At 48.4% G+C, this 23,124-nt stretch overlaps 3 protein-coding genes and 1 long non-coding RNA gene across 5 annotated transcripts in view; 2 read left to right on the forward strand and 2 right to left on the reverse strand.

The window, feature by feature from the left end:
* Positions 1-23,124, reverse strand: part of LOC310668282 — a 62,011-nt gene that overhangs the window by 15,917 nt on the left and 22,970 nt on the right. The window lies entirely within an intron of this gene.
* LOC310668727 (lon protease homolog, mitochondrial-like) lies at positions 1,926-8,127 on the forward strand. The gene is made up of 5 exons (XM_083422079.1): positions 1,926-2,693; positions 4,490-4,711; positions 5,586-5,753; positions 7,614-7,754; positions 7,868-8,127. Exons 1-5 carry the CDS (start codon positions 2,457-2,459, stop codon positions 8,090-8,092), a joined length of 993 nt encoding a protein of 330 aa, XP_083278205.1. The 5' UTR covers positions 1,926-2,456; the 3' UTR covers positions 8,093-8,127.
* LOC310668244 (lon protease homolog, mitochondrial-like) lies at positions 10,163-11,603 on the forward strand. Its single transcript, XM_083421269.1, has 2 exons — positions 10,163-10,329; positions 11,288-11,603. The coding sequence occupies exons 1-2, from the start codon at positions 10,231-10,233 to the stop codon at positions 11,453-11,455; spliced, it is 267 nt and encodes an 88-aa protein (XP_083277395.1). The 5' UTR covers positions 10,163-10,230; the 3' UTR covers positions 11,456-11,603.
* On the reverse strand, positions 12,881-16,065 carry LOC310668274 (large ribosomal subunit protein eL36). The gene is made up of 3 exons (XM_083421301.1): positions 15,919-16,065; positions 13,856-13,990; positions 12,881-13,019 (listed from the first exon to the last, which is right to left on the reverse strand). Exons 1-3 carry the CDS (start codon positions 16,009-16,011, stop codon positions 12,930-12,932), a joined length of 318 nt encoding a protein of 105 aa, XP_083277427.1. The 5' UTR covers positions 16,012-16,065; the 3' UTR covers positions 12,881-12,929.

Below are 23,124 nucleotides of genomic sequence, written 5' to 3' on the forward strand. Positions count from 1 at the left end.
GTATTTTTATTTATTGGAATTGGGTCGGGGAAGCTCCCCTTGGCTACAGCAACACCAGAGTAACTGGCTGTGGTGAGAATAATAATAATAATTAATTATTTATATAAAATAAAGTGCAGATCTCCCTTGCTTTCCCCCTCAGGCTGCCCTTAATGTATTGGAAACTGTACCCGAACAATGTATTGTGCAGATGAAGCACTGCTTTAAGCAGTTGTTTTGTAACCAGCTAATTCCTCAAGATCCCAATTCCACCACTTTTTATTAAATGCACTTTCCTTGTGGTTCCTTCACAGATTCCTGCCTTGTGGTGGGTTGGACTGGATGACCCTTGGGGTCCCTTCCAGCTAGATGCACCATTATATGATTCTTTGGAAAGGGCTTCAGAAAGAAGAAACAGGGGGGAAAGCACATTTCTTCCAGTTCGTCGTCTGCTGGCTCCTTTCCCACTTGATTCTTTCTTCCACTGCAATCTGGGCTGGACATATTCTAGGTCTGCTTCGACGTGGACCCCTCTATCCCTGCTTGCGGAATTAATCAACATTATTAATATTTCTTAGGTTTGAATTCCTGCTCTGAAAAGGAGGAGGAGGAGGAAGCTTTGCCTGACAAAGGGAGAAGAAGAGGTGGAGGAAAAAGTCAGCTGCAGGAATGAAGGTAAAAGGGGGAAAAATAGAAATTACAACAGCAATCTTTATTACAGTCCAGAGACCCAACAAATCATTACAAAGCAACACACAATTCATACAGCCTACCTCCTATTGAGGTCTATTCCAGTAATAGCCACACGAGGGCACTCTTTATTTTCCTATTGAGGTCTATTCCAGTAATAGCCACACGAGGGCACTGTTTATTTTCCTATTGAGGTCTATTCCAGGAATAGCCACACGAGGGCACTCTTTATTTTCCTATTGAGGTCTATTCCAGGAATAGCCACACGAGGGCACTCTTTATTTTCCTATTGAAGTCTATTCCAGGAATAGCCACACGAGGGCACTGTTTATTTTCCTATTGAGGTCTATTCCAGGAATAGCCACACGAGGGCACTATTTATTTTCCTATTGAGGTCTATTCCAGTAATAGCCACACGAGGGCACTGTTTATTTTCCTATTGAGGTCTATTCCAGTATTGGCCACACGAGGGCACTCTTTATTTTCCTATTGAAGTCTATTCCAGTAATAGCCACACGAGGGCATTGTTTATTTCCCTATTGAGGTCTATTCCAGTAATAGCCACACGAGGGCACTGTTTATTTTCCTATTGAGGTCTATTCCAGTAATAGCCACACGAGGGCACTGTTTATTTTCCTATTGAAGTCTATTCCCGGAATAGCCACACGAGGGCACTATTTATTTTCCTATTGAGGTCTATTCCAGTAATAGCCACACGAGGGCATTGTTTATTTCCCTATTGAGGTCTATTCCAGGAATAGCCACACGAGGGCACTATTTATTTTCCTATTGAGGTCTATTCCAGTAATAGCCACACGAGGGCACTGTTTATTTTCCTATTGAGGTCTATTCCAGGAATAGCCACACGAGGGCACTGTTTATTTTCCTATTGAAGTCTATTCCAGGAATAGCCACACGAGGGCACTATTTATTTTCCTATTGAGGTCTATTCCAGGAATAGCCACACGAGGGCACTGTTTATTTTCCTATTGAGGTCTATTCCAGGAATAGCCACACGAAGTCGTATATGGTTTGGTTTCGTATATGAAGTTCACAACCTATTGGGAGTTTTGTTAGGCAGACTAAACTTCTCTGTCCTTGGGTCCAGTGCACTTCCAATATGCAAACTTAATTCGTTCCGGAAGTCCGTTCTAAATCCAAAGTCATATTTGGAGCTTTTCTTTTTGTGTTTTTATTTGTGTGACTTTTTGGGGTTTTCTTTTTACTGTGACTTCTTCTTCATTTTATGAGACTGACTTGTGACTTTGTTTCTGTGACTTGTTTTTGTGACTGTGCGGAACCCAGTTCAGCTACTAATTGATTGATTGTGTGACTGCAGAAATGGATAAAAGCCCCCCATCCAAACAATGACCATCATCAGTGTACATAAGAAAAAAATAATAATTTTAATTTCTATCATCTACAAAGCCGCCTTATTTATTTTATAGTACAGTACATTGATTCTTGCTTTCGTTTTATGGATCAATGGTCTCGTTAGATAGTAAAATTCATGTTCAGTTGCTGTCTTAGGGCTTGTTTTTAAAAGTCTGAAACGGATTAATCCGTTTTGCATTCCTTTCTATGGGAAAGCGCTCCTTGGTTTTGGAACAGACTTCTCGAACAGATTAAGTTTGAGAACCATGGTACCACTGTAAAGTTATTTTGAACATTTTTTCCCAATTAATTATATATCATTTCCCGGAATTCCTTTATCATTTTGCAATTCCACCACATACGATGAACGTTTCCCTCATACGAAACATCTCAGTCGAGCCCAGAAGCTGCCCATGCGCAGAAAGAAACTTCCCACCAGTCTTTTTTCTGGGAACGAAGGACTCCTGCGGGAAAGAGGCAGCCCTGCTCTTCTGACGTGCGCCTTTGTCCGTCCTCGCAGGGAGGCCGTGCTTCAGATGATGCAGGCCGGACAGAGGGTCGTCGACAACCCCATCTACCTGAGCGACATGGGGGCCGCGCTGACGGGGGCCGAGTCCCACGAGCTGCAGGACATCCTGGAAGAGACAAACGTAAGTGGGGAGGGACAAGGTCCCATCGCCGCTGTGAAAGTCCGTGTTCTCTGCAGCGGTGGGCTTTTGGGTGAGCGATTTTCCCACCCCCCAAAAAGCTGAACAACTCTTGCCACTCCTCCCAACAGAAGCTTAACAGTTCTGGTCAGTCCTCCCCTCAAAAAGCCTGACAACTCTAGGCAATGACAATGGGTGGATCGCTGCCAGTTTTATTATCCTGGGAGTCGATCGCAGTCTCTAGAGAGCTAGACGTTCCTGCTCTAGATGAATCTGCCGGGTACTGAGGGCCTCTGCTGAGCACCTTTCCTTGGTAATTTCCAAGGCAACACGATGACCAAGTACAACAATGCAGTATCAATGTAAAGTCTTTATATAATCTATACAGAACATTGAACAATATGAAAAACCAAATAAGCAGAATCTCAGAAATCTCTGAAAGTAAGTCTTATCAGTCTCTGAAAATCTTTGTAGACTGTGGAAGTCTCTGAAAGAAGGAATGGGTCAGATTCTTATCTGGTGAAAACAAGCCGTAAAGCTTTGTTTTATGACGTCCAGCGCGGCCGAAGTGGTCTGCAAAGAGACGTAGTGAACAGTGATTCCGGATATACCCACAGCAGACGGAACAGACGTGCTTCATAAACTGCAAATGAATTATTGAAACAATGACCTGCATGAGCTATAATGACAATTCAGTATGAAATATGAAATAAAACCAAAAGGGGTGCCTCAAAACTGGCATTACGAATGCGTGAACGGAGGCAATTTGGAGGCGCCTCTTGTGGAAACATTTTGTTTCTCATAACCATTCTGACACGGATTTATTATTCACGGTATTGTGGGTGAATCAGAAAGCCATAAGTATTAGACAAGATTATGAAAGATGCTTACGACAGCAAGAATCTCGGTTTATCTTTATGTTCAAAACCATTCATTTGGGAGGACTTAATTCTGAATTGGATCTCAATTGTTTTATTTGATTCTTTCCATTCTGGCTGTTAAACTGTGCTGTGTCTTTAAGCTCAATCTCCTGCTGATGAGCCCCACCTGGGGTCGGCTTTTTAGGTTTCTAGCAACAGGCAGTCAGTAGCAGGGGCTGCAGAACTTTATGACCGCTGCTCCGTAGATGTTGTTGTTTTATAATTCCATTCACCATATAGATGGGGTATGTACTTTTGGTTTTATTTATATTGATATTATAGATTATACAAAGAATTTATATTGATATTGCATTGTTGTACTTGGATATCGTGTTGCCTTGGAAATTACTGATAATTGTTTGCAACACAGGGGTTTAGTTGTTTGTTTGGTTACTTACTGTCGCACCTTTCCTCGGTGGCAGCCGCATTGGGGGTTTTGGGGGGGGTTTGCTAAAAACCGCTTCAGTACTCCTCCCCCCCTTAATATTTTTCCAGGCGGGAAATATTTCAAGGCAGGTCTTTGGAAACTTAGGTGCAGGCGATGCTGGACACTTGGGCTGCTGTTTTAATTCCTGGCTCCAGATGTGAAGCACTATCGTTTTGCAAAGATAATTAATTTCATATAAAGCAGAGAACTGCTATAACAAGGATCCAGATGTGCTTGTGATTCGTTCAAACTATTGTTTTTTTTAACTAGTAACGATTTCATTTTATAATGATGTGTTTAAAATGTCGGGCGCCTCCTTGAACGTTGGGAGAAAGGCGGGCTAGAAAAATACGAATCAAGAATTCTTGGGCGTGACTCGCCCTCCCCTGAACCCCAAGGCTCTCTGGCCCCACGAAGAGACACACAGGGGAATTTCTTTCCTTTCCTCCTAGATTCCCAAGCGCCTCTACAAAGCCCTCTCTCTGCTGAAGAAAGAGTATGAACTCAGCAAGCTCCAGCAACGTCTTGGGCGGGAGGTGAGCAGAAGGTCTCCTTGGAGGTATTTTGGGGCAGAACGAGGCAATAATGATAATGATTATTATTATTATTATTTCTACCCTGCCCATCTGGCTTGGTTTCCCCAGCCACTCTGGGCGGCTTCCAACAAAAGATCAGTAATTAAAGATGTCACTAAACAGAGCTGTCTTCTAAAAGTCAGATAGTTGCTTATTTCCTTGGCATCTTGTGGGAGGGTGTTCCACAGGGCGGGTGCCACCACCGAGAAGGCCCTCTGCCTGGTTCCCCTGTAGCCTCACTTCTCGGTGGGGGGGGGGTGTTTGGCTGGGCCCCCCAGCAGAACCAGTGGTTAGCGGGGAGGGAGCCCGGGATTGAGAAACTCCTTGGGGGTTACGGATTCGCCATCACGAGGCTGGAAAACATCTGTGGTGAGGGGAGTTGGGATGGACATTTTTCTATATACTGCTTTTCGTCTTTTTAAAACGTTTTACCCAATCTCCAGAAATTTCCAAATTCCCAATTACCCAATTTCCAGAAATTCCACTACATAATTTTTTTAAAAAATCCTTTAAATTACCAGTTTCCCACCTCTTTCCCTGTGACATTTTTCTTAACCCTCCCCGCATTTGTCGCAGCTCGTCTTCCCTCTTCTTACGTCAAAATCGTAACACTACCGTCTGTGAATTTTCCTGTTCCAGTCCTGCTCACAGATGCTTCGTGTTGTAGTATTTCTTCAAATAATCTGAATAATTTCTTCAAAAAAAAGAGAGAGAAAATTGTCATTTGATTTTCTTATTTTGGCTGTCACAGTTGAAGCAACTTAACTATATATTTTTGGGTGGAATTTCTGTCCCTGTAATCCCTAGCAGAAAAGGTGGTTTTTTTGGTGGGCTAAACACCCTTCCTTTTTACACAAATTCCTATCTCTGCCCCTTTTCTTGCACATGAATCGCAAAGCGGCCAGGACTGAGCGCCATTCTCTGTGCCCGCAAGGCCAGAGTGGCTCTGGTCTGGCTTTGTGGGTCTGCCCAGGTGCCCAGGCCCAACCGCACTCTCCGCCTCGTGTGCCCCCCCCCCCCCCAGGTGCTCTTCATTTGCACGGCCAACGTGACGGAGACGATCCCGGAGCCCCTGCGGGACAGGATGGAGATGATCAACATCTCGGGCTACGTGGCGCAGGAGAAGCTGGCCATCGCGGAGGTGAGCCTTGGGCCTGGCAGCCCCCTAGGGCCCCCCCCCCCCCCGGGCTCAGTCTGCGCCCCTCAAACCCTGAAAGCCCCAGCCAAGCAGCAGGGGTATTCGAACCCTGGTCTCGCAGGGCCTCGTCTTGAATTTGCTTAAAATGAATGAGCCCGGCTCTTCCGGAAAGGCGGTTTTGTCTGCGATGAGTTTAGGGAGAACAAGGAGCGAAATGCCCTTTTTTTAAAGAGCAACAGACAGAAGATAGGTGTTTTTTTATTAAAATGAAGGAGCCCGGCTCTTGCGGAAAGGCTGTTTCGTCTGCGATGGGTTTAGGGAGTGAAATGGCCTTTTTAGCGGGCGCCAGGCTTAAGTCCGCTTCTGGGTTTAGCTTTTTGTGAGACCCACAAAAGAGGGCGGGAGGTGAGCTGCTCCTAAGAATTGGGCTTCTATAGAGAATGGTAGAAATGGAAGGGACTCCCAGAGCCCATTTAGTCCACCCCTACAATGCAAGGATCTCAACTCAGGGGGGTGGGAACAGCCCCAGACGCTGGGCATTCAGCACAACTCACTCTGGGATGGAGGGAAAATGAGGTTTCAATGAGGATCAGATCCCCCAAGCGCTGTTTATATCATCGGGCGTTCCTTTATGACATCTACCACACTTTTCCGTGTCAAAAATTTGTATCTGTCTTATACATGGGCAATGCAGAGTGGGGACAGGGGATTCTGTGAGCGGGAGATTGGCAGCGGTAAGTGACCATTGGCTTAGGCAGTGTTGGGCAGTTGGGTGAGCAATTTTCTGCCTCCCCCCCAAAAAAAGCTCCCAAACTGTGGGCAATCACCCCCCAATTTTTCTAAATTTCAAGTCCCACAAAATAGGGGACATCCTCTACACAGGGGCCTGCTCCTTAGGCTTGTGGAGATCGTGCTTTTGCTAATAAAGAGTTAACTCCAAGTTTGAAGTGTGTGATGCTTGACCAGCAGGCTCTGTGACACCTACAGAGATGGATCGTAGGTTAGCGGTAGAGCATATTGTTTGCTTGCAAAAGGTGCTTGGGACCAGGTCTGGGGACGTGGGAGCCATACGATGATTAGGAAATGTCTAGTCGTGCCATTTAGGCGCACGGAGCACCAGTTTGGACGAAAGCTTTAACAAAATCTTCAGGAGGCACACCAAATCTTCAAGAGGAGGAACAGTTCTTTACCCAGTAGCTGTGTATGGTAGTAGTAATAATAATAATAATAATTAATAATAATAAATTTTATTTCTACCCCGCCCTCCCCGGCCAAAGCTGGGCTCAGGGCGGCTAACAACAATCAAAGTGATCCAACATTCTAAAAACCTTTCATTATAAAAATTAATTAAAATCAAATTGATGGCAACCATTAAGCAAGATTCTGTGCAGATTGCCAGAGGAGGGGGTCAGGCTGCGCCCTGACCAAAGGCCTGGTGGAACAGCTCTGTCTTGCAGGCCCTGCAGAAAGATGTCAAGTCCCGCAGGGCCCTGGTCTCTTGGGACAGAGCGTTCCACCAGATCGGAGCCACAGCCGAGAAGGCCCTGGCTCTAGTTGAGGCCAGCCTAACCTCTCTGAGATCTTCAGGATATTTTTATATCCTGGTACCTCAGGTTAAGTACTTAATTTGTTCTGGAGGTCTGTTCTTAACCTGAAACTGTTCTTAACCTGAAGCACCACTTTAGCTCATGGGCCCGGAGCACCATTTCTGTTCTCATCCTGAAACAAAGTTTTTAACCCAAGGTACTATTTCTGGGTTAGCGGAGTCTGTAAGCTGAAGCGTATGTAACCTGAGGTACCACTGTATAGGGTTTTGTGTCATTTGTGGGGGGGCCTGACCCCATCTCTCTTTCCCTCCCCCAGAGGTACCTGGTCCCCCAGGCCCGGGTCCTGTGCGGTCTGGATGAGGCCAAGACCAGCATCACGCCGGACGTCCTGACTGTCCTCATTAAGCAGTACTGCCGGGAGAGCGGGGTGAGGAACCTGCAGAAGCAGGTGGAGAAGGTGAGAGGCGACCCCCCCTTTGGTTGGTGGAGAAGGGGGGAGAGCTGAGGCCTTGGGTCGCCCCCCACCTCCGAAAACAAGGGCTCCAACCCCCCTCCCATTTGCTCGCTCAGGTGCTGCGGAAATCGGCGTACAAGATTGTCAGCGGGGAGGCGGAGAAGGTGGAGGTGACGCCAGAAAATCTCCAGGATTTTGTCGGGAAGCCCATCTTCACGGTGGACCGGATGTATGACGTGACCCCCCCTGGGGTGGTGATGGGGCTGGCCTGGACCGCCATGGGTGAGACTCCGAAACGCCTCTCTTTGGATAATTTTTTTATTAGTTTTCAATTACAATAATCCAATTCTAGCCTCATTGTATCAATGTCAAAATTAAAATACAATTCCCAATAAAGTGGTACCTTGATTCTCAAACGCTGAAAACTTGGAGGTCCGTTCCAAAACCAAGGCGCGGTTTCCCATAGAAAGGAATGCAGAAGGGATTAATCCGTTCCAGACTTTTGAGAAGCCCTAAGACAGCAATTGAACGTGGATTTTGCTATCTAATGAGACCACTGAGCCATAAAACGAAAGCAAGAATCAATGTACTGTACTATAAAATAAATAAGACAGTATAATAATAATAATAATAATAATAATAATAATTTATTTATATCCCGCCCTCCCCAGCCGAAGCCGGGCTCAGGGCGGCTAACAACACTAAAATAGTGCAACATTATAAAACATTATAAAAAATTAATTAAGATCAAATTGAAAATTGATGGCAACCATAACTAAAGTTTTGTAAAGATTGCTAAAGGAGGGAGTCAGGCTGCACCCTGACCAAAGGCCTGGTGGAACAGCTCTGTCTTGCAGGCCCTGCAGAAAGATGTCAAGTCCCGCAGGGCCCTAGTCTCTTGTGACAGAGCGTTCCACCACGTCGGGGCCAGTGCTGAAAAGACCCTGGCCCTAGTTGATACTAATCTAACTTCCTTGTGACTTGGGACCTCCAAAGTGTTGTTATTTGTGGACCTTAAGTTCCTCTGCGGGGCATACCACAGATGATTGTATTGTAGATGATAAAATGAAAATTAAAGTTTTTTCTTAGCTGCACTGATGGTAGTCATTGTTTGGATGGGGGGCTTTTATCCATTTCCGCAGTCACACAATCAATCCATCAGTAGCTAAACTGGGTTCCACACAGTCACAAAAACAAATTAAGTGGAAGTGCCTCAAAAACAAAAACGCAAAATAAAGAGCAAAAACCAAAGTGCCAAACTCATGGGTAGACAAACTAAGGCCTGGGGGCCGGATCCGGCCCAATCGCCTTCTCAATCCGGCCTGCGGAAGATCCGGGAATCAGCATGTTTCTACATGATTAGAATGTGTCCTTTTATTTAAAAGGCATCTCTGGGTGATTTGTGGGGCATAGGAATTCGTTCATACTTTTTTTCCAAAATATAGTCCGGCCCCTCACAAGGTCTGAGGGACAGTTGACTGGCCCCCTGCTGGAAAAGTTTGCTGACCCCTGGCCAGACTTAATCCTTTCCGAAAATCTGTTTGACTTCCGAAGTGTTTGGAAACCGAGGCACGGCTTCTGATTGGTGCAGGCGGCCCAGAAATAATAGCCGACAGCCGGAAAACGGAACTCTTACTTCCGGATTTTCAGTGTTTGAGAAAATCCTCCCACCACAAACAAATAGTCATTAAGCTTTCTAGTCCTCATGGAGCACTTTGTGCTGGTGGCACCGAGGTTGTTGTTTTTTGCCCTCTCAAGCTTTTGTGTCAGGAAACAATAGAGCCGTAATGGGTTTCCTCCAAGCTTAATAATAATTATTTATTACTTATACCCTGCCCATCTGCCTGGGTTTCCCCAGCCAGATTAAAAATACATTAAAACATCAGTCATTAAAAACTTCCCTAAACAGAGAATCTGCCTTCAGATGTCTTCTAAAAGTCGGATAGTTGTTTATTTCCTTTACATCTGATAGGAGGAGGGTGCCACCGCCAAGAAGGCCCTCTGCCTGCTTCCCTGTAACCTCACTTCTTGGGGGGGAACCCAGAGATGGACCCTGGTGTCTGGGGTGGAGACGCCCCTTCAGGGATTCAGGGCCGTTTAAGGCTTTCAAAGTCAGCAGCAACACTTTGAATTGTGCTCAGAAACATCCTGGGAGGCAATGTAGGTCTTTCAGGACCGGTGTTATGTGGTCTCCACTCCCAGTCCCCAGTCTGGCTGCCACATTCTGGATTATTTGTAGTTTCCTGGTCACCTTCAGAGGTAGCCCCACGGAGAGCGCATGGCAGTAGTCCAAGGGGGAGATAACCAGAGCAGGCACCTCTCTTAGTTTGAAAGCGGCAAGATTCCCCCATCCTTTCCTGGTCTCTGATCTGCGCAGACTAAGCCCTGCCTCTCCCTCCCTCTCTGTGCGCAGGGAGCCACCCCGAAGGACGGGCCCAGCGCCGGGTGCACCATCGTGACGGCCTTGCTGTCCCTGGCGATGGGGCAGCCCGCGAGGCAGAACGTGGCCATGACCGGGGAGGTGTCTCTGACCGGCAAGATCCTTCCCGTCGGAGGGATCAAGGAGAAGACCATTGCGGTAAGTCGGGGAGCAGAAATGCCTGCCTCCTCCTGTGGCCGCGGCAGGGATTGGGGATTGATCCTGCTCATTGACTCTGCCAACTGTTCTCCATTCTGCGTTCCTGTAGCATTTGTCTATTAGGCTACCGTTTCTTATCCCAAAGAATGGTAGTGTCGGGAAGGGACCCCCAGGTTCATCCAGCCCAACCCCCTGCAAGGCAGGAATCCTTTTGCCCAGCACGGGGCTTGAACCCGCAGCCCCGAGATTAAGAGGCTCAAGCTCCATACCAAATGAGCTGTCCTGGGACAGGAGCCAACAAGACCTCTGATGCCCTTTTAAAAGGTGTTTTTTGGGGGGTGGCTGTTGGGTTGTTTTTGTTTTAGGTATTTTGTGGTTTTATAGCTTGCTTTTATTCTGTGAACCACCCTGAGACTCCCAGGTATAGGGCGGTGAAGGGACCCCTGACCATTAGGACCAGTAAATTCAATAACTGATAAGTTGGTTCCTGCCCTGCCCCATTTTGCAGATGAAAACCTGTGTTTTAAGCTGCTTTTTAGCTTGTTGTCATTTTTGATTTCTTTTCAGCATGTTTAAAATACAGTGGTAGCTTGGTTTACAAACTTAATCTGTTCCAGAAGTCCGTTATTAAAAGGAAAGCTTTTTTTAACCAAGGCATGCTTTCCCATAGCAGCGGGGAACTCAATTTACACTCAACAGGAAGCGGAACATGTTCTGCTTCCAAGGCAAAGTTCACAAACCAAAACACCTACTTTTGGGTTTGCGGCGTTCTTAATCCACATTGTTCATAAACTAAGCTGTTCTTAAACCAAGGCACCACTGTAGTTAACTTTCCTTGATTTTATTCTTTTGCAAACCGCTCTGAGGTTTTGGGTCATTGCCCTTTCCTCCAAGCAAGCGGTGTAAATGTATTTTTGCTCAATTCCCATTAACGGTGCCTTTCTCCTCGCCCTCCCAGGCCAAGCGAGCCGGGGTCTCCTGCATGATCCTCCCTCTGGAGAACAAGAAGGACTTCTGCGACCTTGCCGACTTCATCACGGAAGGACTGGAAGTGCATTTCGTTGAGCACTACAAGGAGATCTTTGACATTGGTTTCCCAAAGCGCGATTCCCAGGGAGGAGCCTGAGCGCCTGGGCTCTCGCTGCCTTTGTTCCTCCTCACGCCGCTGCCGTGTCTGAGCTCTGGCCCCGGGTGGAAGAGATGGACTCAGCAGAGAGCGGGCCACCCTCCAATTATGCCTCCGTTGCCACGAGATGTGCTGCACACCAAACGATTTGAAATTTCCAGCGCAAAGAAGTCCTGTGGAATGTGTTGAAACAGCAAAGGGCGGCGCAAGTAACTGCGGCAGACGGAAGTGGGGAAAAGTTGCTGCGGGTGTTTGTGTGGTCTCTGCCAGCTAAGAAATTGCACATCGCACGAAGACGGCCGCGAGAGAGAAGTTTGCAGGGTAAGGCTATGCGGGGGAACCTCGGTTGTCAAACGTAGTCTGTTCTGGAAAACCGTCCGGGAACCAAAAATTGGCATCAACTGAGGCGCAATTGCCAGTCAGCAAAATCCATTTGGAAAAATGGAAGTCCGACTTCCAAAAAATGGTTTGAAAGCAGAACCAAATTGTTCAGCTTCCCAAGCGTTCGACAACAGAGGTTCCAGCTTACTGTATTTTTCGCTCTGTAAGACACACTTTTTCCAACATAAGGTGCTGCACAGCCTGAATTCAGCACAGCGCAAGCTGCACAGCACCTTATGTTCTACTGGCTTCCCAGCGAAGCAGGATGAGGGGGCGGAAGGGAGCCTTTATGGACCCCTTCTGTCCCTCATCCCGCTTTGCTGGGAAGCCAGCTTTTCAGGCGGGGGGAGAAGGGATGGAGGGCAGCCCCTCAGTCCCACCTTCTGGAAAAGCTAGCAAGAGCCACACAGTAGTTCTTGCTAGCTTTTCAGGCGGGGGGAGAAGGGATGGAGGGCAGCCCCTCAGTCCCACCTTCTGGAAAAGCTAGCAAGAGCCACACAGTGGTTCTTGCTAGCTTTTCAGGCGGGGGGAGAAGGGATGGAGGGCAGTCCCTTCTCCCACCTCCTGGAAAAGCTAGCAAGAGCCACACAGTAGTTCTTGCTAGCTTTTCAGGCGGGGGGAGAAGGGATGGAGGGCAGCCCCTCAGTCCCACCTTCTGGAAAAGCTAGCAAGAGCCACACAGTGGTTCTTGCTAGCTTTTCAGGCGGGGGGAGAAGGGATGGAGGGCAGTCCCTTCTCCCACCTCCTGGAAAAGCTAGCAAGAGCCACACAGTGGTTCTTGCTAGCTTTTCAGGCGGGGGGAGAAGGGAAGCCCCTCAGTCCCTTCTCCCACCTCCTGGAAAAGCTAGCAAGAGCCACACAGTGGTTCTTGCTAGCTTTTCAGGCGGGGGGAGAAGGGATGGAGGGCAGCCCCTCAGTCCCTTCTCCCACCTCCTGGAAAAGCTAGCAAGAGCCACACAGTGGTTCTTGTTGGTGCGTCTTCTAGAGCGAAAAATATGGTAACCCCTCTTCAATCCCCACAGATGACGCTTCCAGATTTATTGCTTTGAAATAAGTTTATTGGGTGCTTTCTTTTGGGGGGAACAGGGAGGCGCTAGTCCTTCTTGGCGGCTGCTTTCCTCATGGCCGCCAGGACGTTGCTCAGCTCCTCCCTCTTCCTCTTGGCACGGATGTGAGTGCCCACCTGCCGGAAGCAAAAAAGAAGCCATCAGACCCCAAGGGGGGGGGGTCATAGTCTGAAAAGAGTACAAAGTTCGGGAGGCCCTGCTCTACACATTGTGTGCACTTACGGGGGCCACATGTACAGCCCCGCCCCCCGGAGGGAGGACTTGGGTGTGAGGTGCTACCTTGACACCAGCTTGGAAGTGCCTACTCCTCCCGCTTGGCTGAAGGGGTGCTGCGCAGCTCTCCCTCTCTGCTGAAGCCAGGAGAGTCTTGCTCTCCTGGTTTCAGCAAAAGGAACCCGCTGCGCTGCAAAGGCTTCAGGCGGCTATCCCTGGAGAGCGAGAGGCGTCAGTGCGCACCAACCCCTCTTACTCTCCAGGGAGAGCAACGTGAAGCCTCCAGAGTGTAGAGGGAGCGCTCCCTCTGCACATTGGAGGCTTCGCGTTGCTTTCGCTGAAGCCAAGGAGCCTGCATTTGCTCCATAGGACGCACAAACATTTCCCCTTCCTTTTTTGAGGGGGGAAAGTGCGTCCTATAGAGCAAAAAATACAAGTATAAGCCGACTTTCTCAGCACATTTTTATGCTGAAAAAGCCACCCTCTGCTTATACTCGAGTGAGGCGGCAGGACGAGGAGCCTGAAAGGAGCCCTGTCCCACCTCTTGCAAGGGCAGGCAAGGAGGAGGAACTGCTCCTTTTGGGCTGCTTGTTCTTCCACCACCACCAGGTTTGTGGTGAACTGGCTTATACTCGAGTCAAGTTTCCCCAGTTTTTTGTTCTAAAACTAGGTGGGTCAAGCTTCTACTCGAGTATAACCCTGCAGCTCCCCCCTCCTGGCCCAGTTTCAGAGCACTCACCCTTTTCTTGATGAACTTCAGAGCTCGCTTGTCCTTGGAGACCTTGAGAAGCTCCATCGCGCGCCTCTCGTAGGGGGCGAAGCCGCACACTTCCCGGATCATGTCGCGGACGAACTTGGTGTGTTTGGTCAGCCGCTGGAAGAGAAGAAATACAAGAATTAAAGCAAGACAGTGGGGAAAAATAATTGTTTCTGGTGTTTTTTTGCCCTGTTGAGTTTAACTCAAGCTGGCAGAGCACAACTCTTCATCACACACACACACACACATATACTTAAACCTCCTACAAAAGCCAGAGATAGCCCCATGAAGCCTTGACCTCAGGGCAGCAGGATGAAGGCTCCCTGTGCCCTGAAGAGGCTTCACACAGCTAAGCCAGAAGCTAGAGCAGCAAGAGGGAGCGCTGCAAAGTGATCCCTCTTGCTGTTCTGGCTTCTGGGATAGCCACGCAGCCTGCATTCGCTCCCTAAGACGCACACACATTCCCCCTTACACACACCCTATTTTTCACTCCATAAGACGCACCTAGCTTTTAGAGGAGGAAAGCAAGGGGTGGGGAAATTCTGCACAGAGCCTCTTGTTCTGCTGGCTTCCCAGCAAAGCGGGATGAGGGACGAAAGGGAGTGCTGAGCAGAGCCTGGCAGTGGCTCTTGCTGGCTTTTCCGGGAGGTGGGAGAAAGGATTGACGGGCTGCCCTTCTCCCTTACTGTATTTTTTGTTTTATAGGACACACTTTTTCCCCTCCAAAAATTAAGGGGATAGCTGGCAGGTGCCTGAAGCCTCCGGAGCGCTGAAGCCTGGAGAGCAAGAGGGGTCGGTGCACACCAATCCCTCTTGCTCTCCAGGCTTGGCTTCGCTGGAGAGGCACAGCACCATTTTCCCTCTCTGCGCAGCGCCCCTTCAGGGGAAATGGAAGGGGCTCCGTTTCTCCTGCCGCTTCGCTGAAGGGGCGCTGAGCAGACAGGGGGAGAATTTTTTTTCCTGTTCTCCCCCTCTAAAAGAAGGTGCGTCCTATAGAGCGAAAAATACAATATTTTAAAGCATTTATCCTGAGAGCAATGGGAAGCGCTGCAGCCACTGTGGACAGAGGGCCGGGTGGGCAACTTGGTTTAAGGCTCCTATTCAACTGGGCCTTTGTTCAGAGTCATGAAGACTAGAACACCAGTTTGTTTTAAGTCTCTGGAGGCACACACATTAAATTTTCTGTTTAGCAATTTGAAATACTCATTTTAACGTCCTTCAAAGATCAATGACTTCCCTCCTGCTCTTTCCATGGTTCGTTTTGCACATCATAAATCCCTGCCCATTTTACATAAACTCAACCATTCGGTATTCCATGATTGCATCCACCAAGCTTACCTACACTGTTGAATTTATCTTAATGCTGCAAGCATTTTCAAGTATACAGTTTCCCTATAAATTCATTAAATGTCTTCCAATCTCCTTTAAACCTAAGTTCTTATTGCTCTCTCAGTCTGCAAGCTGCGAATATTCTGTCAGCTTAAGCAGCACTGTTTCTCAAACTTGGGGGTCCCCAGCCGTTGCCAGACTACAACTCCCATCGTTCCGATCTAGCAGGACCGGTGGGCAGGGGATGATGGGGGTTAAATAAATAATATAAATAAATAAATTTTATTTGTATCCCGCTCTCCCCAGCCAAAGCCAGGCTCAGAGCGGCTAACATCATATAAATAAGACAATATGCAGAATACAATATACAAATAAAATAACATTCAACATTCATTAAAACAATACAGAATAATAAATATCAGCATTTCCAAGTGTAGTCTGTAACAGCTGGGGACCCCAAGTCTGAGGAAACACTTGCCTGGCAGTTGCAGATCCTCTACAGCAGGCACCCCCAAAATTGCCCCTCTGGACGTTTTGGGGCTACAACTCCCATCATCCCTAGCTAACAGGACCAGTGGTCAGGGATGATGGGAACTGGAGTCCCAGAACATCCGGAGGGCTGAGTTTGGGGGTGTCTGCTTTACAGGATCCCAGACGAGTTGGAGAGAGTGAGAGCCCAGCAACCCACCCCCCTTTTCCCCTGACCCCAAACTCACCCCACGGCGTCGGCACTGGCGTGGCTTCACCACATTCTTGGTCACCTTGTGGCCCTTGTTCAGGCCCACGGCCATCGGGTAGCGGATTGCCATGGCTAGAGAGAGAAAGAAAGGTTGTTATTACCACATCTACACTCACCGCACAACAACCCTGTGAGGCAGGAGAGGCCAAGGCCACCCTTTGGGGCTGAGCAAGGATTTGAAGGTGGCTCTGATTGCATTCTCCAAATGAGGGCAGCCAGTTACGGACAGTTAACCTGTGGAACTCCTTGCCACAGGAGCCAGTGACGGCTGTAGCCTTGGGTGGCTTCCAAAGAGGATTATTGAAATTAATTGCCCTATACCCGGGGGGTCTTCGGGCAGAATAAAATCAGGATCTAAAACCGCAAAATACATAATAAAAACACATTAGACACATTCAGAGAGGAAGAGGCGGTGAGCAATGATGGCTCCTAGCTGTGCGGCTGAATAATACCAGAAGCCATGGCGAGGGAGCGTTTCTCAAGCAAGGATTCTTGTCCGACTACAACTTCCATCTCATCTTTAGCCAGCAGGACCAGTGGTCAGCGACCGACCGACCAACTCCAAATCTTTTATTATGGCCACAGCGAAGCATGAAAGCGCACAGAACATGACTATCAAACCTTCAGTGGCACTTGTGTCAATCCTAGCAGCACAAGACCTGGCCACTGAACATGTCAGAGTTCAGGGATGATAGGATTTGTAGTCCAACCCCCGTTTGAGAAGCATGGCTTTGGGGCAACTGGGTGACCCTTTGGACTAGATTTTATCTGTGCCTTTCCCCTCTCATCCCCTTTTAAATCCATCTAGGCCTGCGACACCCCCATGCATTGTGGCAAGGAGTTCCATAGGGCATAGTCATTTCTTCCTCTTTATCCCCCCCCCCCCCATTATTTGATTTTCCACATTAAAATTTACAATCACACCACAACATACTATATAAAAAGAAGATTCCCAAGAATCTCCCGGACTTTAAACCCTGTGCTAGCTGCACAGAGCCTCTTGTTCTGCTGGCTTCCCAGCAAAGCGGGATGAGGGACGAAAGGGAGTGCTGAGCAGAGCCTGGCAGTGGCTCTTGCTGGCTTTTCCGGGAGGTGGGAGAAAGGATTGACGGGCTGCCCTTCTCCCTCCTCGGGGAAAGCCAGCAAGAACCGTATTTTTTGCTCCATAAGACGCACTTTTTCCCTCTTAAAAAGGAAGGGGAAATGTGTGTGCGTCTTATGGAGCAAAAATACAGTACATACATATATGCGCGCACACACACCGTGGAACCTCAGTTTTGGAACATAATCCTTTCCAGAAGACCGTTCTGAAAGCGGAAGCCTCAACACAACAGGGAAACTCAAAGTGGAAGCCACAAAGCACATTTAGCTTCCAAAACATACGACAATGGAGACATTCGACAACCAAGGTTCCACTGTCTATATCATTTGTTTTAACTCTCATGTTTTACAATTCAAAATACTCCTTTTAACATACTTAAGATATTGAGGACTTACTTTCTTCTCCATGGTTCATTTTATGTATCATAAACCCCTGCATATTTCACAAAAACTAAACCATTCACTATTCAATTATTGCATCCATCAAAGCTTATTTACACTGCTGAATTTATCAACGCTGCCAATGTTTTCGGTGTACACTTACTGTATTTTTTGTTCTATAGGACGCACTTTTCCCCCTCCAAAAATTAAGGGGATAGCTGGCAGGTGCCTGATGCGTTGCTTTCGCCGAAGCCTGGAGAGCGAGAGGGGTCGGTGCACACCAATCCCTCTTGCTTTCCAGGCTTCGCTTCGCTGGAGAGGCGCTGCACCGTTTTCCCTCTCTGCGCAGCGCCCCTTCAGGGAAGCGGGAGGAGAAATGGAAGGGGCTCCGTTTCTCCTGCCGCTTCGCTGAAGGGGCGCTGAGCAGACAGGGGGAGAATTTTTTTTTTCCTGTTCTCCCCCTCTAAAAGAAGGTGCGTCCTATAGAGCGAAAAATACAATATGTTTAGCATTTATCCTGAGAGCAATGGGAAGCGATGCAGCCACTGTGGACAGAGGGCCGGGTGGGCAACTTGGTTTAAGGCTCCTATTCAACTGGGCCTTTGTTCAGAGTCATGAAGACTAGAACACCAGTTTGTTTTAAGTCTCTGGAGGCACACACATATTTTATTATATTTTCTGTTTAGCAATTTGAAATACTCATTTTAACGTCCTTCAAAGATCAATGACTTCCCTCCTGCTCTTTCCATGGTTCGTTTTGCACATCATAAATCCCTGCCCATTTTACATAAACTCAACCATTCGGTATTCCATGATTGCATCCACCAAGCTTACCTACACTGTTGAATTTATCTTAATGCTGCAAGCATTTTCAAGTATACAGTTTCCCTATAAATTCATTAAATGTCTTCCAATCTCCTTTAAACCTAAGTTCTTATTGCTCTCTCAGTCTGCAAGCTGCGAATATTCTGTCAGCTTAAGCAGCACTGTTTCTCAAACTTGGGGGTCCCCAGCCGTTGCCAGACTACAACTCCCATCGTTCCGATCTAGCAGGACCGGTGGGCAGGGGATGATGGGGGTTAAATAAATAATATAAATAAATAAATTTTATTTGTATCCCGCTCTCCCCAGCCAAAGCCAGGCTCAGAGCGGCTAACATCATATAAATAAGACAATATGCAGAATACAATATACAAATAAAATAACATTCAACATTCATTAAAACAATACAGAATAATAAATATCAGCATTTCCAAGTGTAGTCTGTAACAGCTGGGGACCCCAAGTCTGAGGAAACACTTGCCTGGCAGTTGCAGATCCTCTACAGCAGGCACCCCCAAAATTGCCCCTCTGGACGTTTTGGGGCTACAACTCCCATCATCCCTAGCTAACAGGACCAGTGGTCAGGGATGATGGGAACTGGAGTCCCAGAACATCCGGAGGGCTGAGCTTGGGGGTGTCTGCTTTACAGGATCCCAGACGAGTTGGAGAGAGTGAGAGCCCAGCAACCCACCCCCCTTTTCCCCTGACCCCAAACTCACCCCACGGCGTCGGCACTGGCGTGGCTTCACCACATTCTTGGTCACCTTGTGGCCCTTGTTCAGGCCCACAGCCATCGGGTAGCGGATTGCCATGGCTAGAGAGAGAAAGAAAGGTTGTTATTACCACATCTACACTCACCGCACAACAACCCTGTGAGGCAGGAGAGGCCAAGGCCACCCTTTGGGGCTGAGCAAGGATTTGAAGGTGGCTCTGATTGCATTCTCCAAATGAGGGCAGCCAGTTACGGACAGTTAACCTGTGGAACTCCTTGCCACAGGAGCCAGTGACGGCTGTAGCCTTGGGTGGCTTCCAAAGAGGATTATTGAAATTAATTGCCCTATACCCGGGGGGTCTTCGGGCAGAATAAAATCAAGATCTAAAACCGCAAAATACATAATAAAAACACATTAGACACATTCAGAGAGGAAGAGGCGGTGAGCAATGATGGCTCCTAGCTGTGCGGCTGAATAATACCAGAAGCCATGGCGAGGGAGCGTTTCTCAAGCAAGGATTCTTGTCCGACTACAACTTCCATCTCATCTTTAGCCAGCAGGACCAGTGGTCAGCGACCGACCGACCAACTCCAAATCTTTTATTATGGCCACAGCGAAGCATGAAAGCGCACAGAACATGACTATCAAACCTTCAGTGGCACTTGTGTCAATCCTAGCAGCACAAGACCTGGCCACTGAACATGTCAGAGTTCAGGGATGATAGGATTTGTAGTCCAACCCCCGTTTGAGAAGCATGGCTTTGGGGCAACTGGGTGACCCTTTGGACTAGATTTTATCTGTGCCTTTCCCCTCTCATCCCCTTTTAAATCCATCTAGGCCTGCGACACCCCCATGCATTGTGGCAAGGAGTTCCATAGGGCATAGTCATTTCTTCCTCTTTATCCCCCCCCCATTATTTGATTTTCCACATTAAAATTTACAATCACACCACAACATACTATATAAAAAGAAGATTCCCAAGAATCTCCCGGACTTCTCTCCTCCCTTTTGGGGGGTCTTATTGTTAACTCTTTCCTTCTGCATCTTTTACAACAATCCAAATTTTTATATCTCCCTTACAGGGGCGGGGGGGGGGAGTATTTGATCCCCTGCTAAATTTGCCCGTTTGAGCCCTGACAAAGGAATGACCAGTCCATAATTTTAATGGTAGGTTTGCTGTAGCTGGGAGAGACAGAATAACAACAGGAAAAACCCCAGAAACCCAGAAGACAAAAGTCACAGATGGATGTGCATTATAATGCGCGAAATAAGTATTTGATCCCCTATCAACCAGTATCTTCACTGTATGTAACGAGCTGAGATTAGAAGCACCTGCCGTAAGGGAGAGGCCTTGCCTGTCATCCCAGCTCGTTACAGTACCAAAAGACACCTGTCAACAGAAGCAAGCAATCATACCAGGGCATTGAAAATGGGTAAAAAATGACCCAAAACACACGGCCAAGGCATCAAAGGAGTGGCTCAAGAAGAAGCACATTAAGGTCCTGGAGTGGCCTAGCCAGTCTCTGGACCTTAATCCCTTCAAAAATCTGTGGAGGGAGGTGAAGGTTTTGAGTAGCTACACATCAGCCTCGAAATCTTACTGACTTGGAGAGGATCTGCAAAGAGGAGTGGGACAAAATGCCCCCTGGGATGTGTGCAAACCTGGGGGCCGCCTACAAGAAACGCCTGAAATTGCTAACAAGGGTTTTGCCGCCAAGTACTAAGTCATCTTTTTCAAAGGGATCAAATACACCAGAAAAGATAACAACAATTACAATAGTAACTATTGTATTGTCCAAGGATGTCAGGGACAAAACCATAGACCCGCACAAGGCTGGCCTGGGCTACAAGGCTACAGCTACAATAAATCTACCATTAAAATTATGGACTGGTCATTTCTTCGTCAGGGGGGCAAACGGGCAAATTTAGCAGGGGATCAAAGACTGTAAGTGTTCATTTCTTTAATAAAGGTCAAGTTTCCTAGCATCTTAAACATTTTAAAAGGCCTCTTGTTATTTTCTCCTACGGATAGGGAACCCGCTTAAGGGCTCTATATGGGGCTCTCTAGACAGATCAAATATTTCACTCATTAGAATGCACAGCAATCTCTGACTTTTGTCTTCTGGGGTTTTTCCTGTTGTTATTCCATAATAATAATAATTTATTATTTCTACCCCGCCCACCTGGCTGGGCTTCCCCCACCACTCTGGGCAATTTCCACAAAAATATGAAAAGACTGTACACATCAAACCTTAAAAGCTTCCCTAAACAGGGCTGCCTTCAGGTGTCTTCTAAAAGTATGAATAATTGCTTATTTCTTTATTTCTCACTTTGCCTACTGTACTTTTCTGCTATAAGGTTTTCAACCAATAAAGCATTTTTTTTTTTAAAAAAAATGAGCTGTTCACGGTGGTTTTTTAAGATAAACTTACAAATTGCCCCAGTTCCTTATTAATAAGTTTTGGCCCTGCAGATTTCTGATTTTTCGGGTCCTTTTGGCCCTTTCGGCGTCATCCGCCCCCCATTTCCCATCATGCTCCGGGGCCCCGCTCGGCCTCCCTGGCCTAGTGGGGTCTCCATGGCGCCCAGCCTGGCCCTGGAAGGGGCGCCCCATGGGGAGCCGCCTCCCTCCGTCCCGCCTCGGCCGGGGCCCCCTCGCCTCCCCCGGGCCCCCCTCCGCCTCGCCCGCCGCCCCGCCACGGAGGATGGCCGCGGATTCCGCCTCGCCGCCCGGCCGGAGCTCACCTGGCCTAGTGGGGTCTCCATTGCGCCCAGCCTGGCCCTGGAAGGGGCGCCCCATGGGGAGCCGCCTCCCTCCGCCCCGCCTCGGCCGGGGCCCCCTCGCCTCCCCCGGGCCCCCCTCCGCCTCGCCCGCCGCCCCGCCACGGAGGATGGCCGCGGATTCCGCCTCGCCGCCCCGCCGGAGCTCACCTGCTGCCGCTGCTGCTCCCTCCAGGTCCCGCCGGAGAAAGAGACGCCGGAAGTGGATGCGGCGCCTATGTGCGCTTGCGCGACCCAGCCCCGCCCGCCGGAAAGGGAGGAAACCAGAGAGACGCCGCTTCCCAGAGAGGCCGTGTCCTGACCCGGAAGTTTTCCTTCCCGGCTCTGACACAGCGATGGCGGCGGCGGTGATGCCGGTTCCCCGCGCGGAGCTGAAGCTGGTGCGGCTGCTGAGCCGCTGCGAGGCGCTGGCGGCGGACCGGCGCGGGCCGGACGAGGGGCGCCTGGAGAAGGTCCGTGCGCGGCGGCGGCGGGGACCCGCAATGCACGGGGGGTTCCTCTGGGATTTTAAGAATTAAAAATAACAATTGGAAATACTTTCACTTGTTTAAAGAATTAAAAAATCTTTCCTGGATTATAAACAACTTCAAATCCAATAAGTCTGAAGATCACTTAAATGGCTCAACGTAAATTTACAAGTAGATGCGCATTATTTACAAACAGTCTTTGCAATTATTATCAGCAGTTGTGCTTTGTTGTTTACTAATTTTTATGCTGCCCGTTGCTTCAAAAAGTTCATGGAGCAGCATAGCAAGGGGTATTTATTTTTTTAAAAGTACAAATTAGAACGTCAAGGCACAAGATCAAAGGCATGTCTGCATTAGATCACACATTCCAGCTACCAGTCTCGGCCTTACGTCCGTGTAACAGATGCAAGGAATCTGAAAACGCAAATGAGAGGGTCTTTGAACCTCTTTTGTTGACCACCAGCATTACGCTTTCCATTTTTAAGTTCCTTTTTAAGCTGGGGGGGGGGGTCTTGGTGGCACTCCTAACTAGAAGGTTGTAATTTCAGAAGGTTTTTGGAGCGCTGGCAACCTTCCGGCCGTGGAAGGCAATCTCACGGAATGTCTTGCCACCTGCCACACGGTCGCCACTGGGTGTCGCCCTCGGCCTACGGGGCTCCGCTCCAGCTTTGCCGTGGGAGGACTTTGACAGAACGGACCAGCCTCTCCGTCCCCGCCCCCCATCAACCTGCCACGTCATGGGTCCGTTCAGAGCCAGAGGGTTGCTGTCCCCTCGCGGTCTCCCTCCACCGTTGGAACGTCCCTTAAGTCCTAACACTCTGCTAGGAATTGCAAGCGGGGAGAGATGCTGCTGCTGCTGCTGCTACAGTCAAATCCTGCTTCCAGTTGCAACTGGAACTGGTGCAAACTGGTGCATGT

Source organism: Podarcis tiliguerta (assembly GCF_965153285.1).
Source record: "Podarcis tiliguerta genome assembly, chromosome: 18".
In the NCBI taxonomy this organism is placed as follows: Eukaryota; Metazoa; Chordata; class Lepidosauria; order Squamata; family Lacertidae; genus Podarcis; species Podarcis tiliguerta.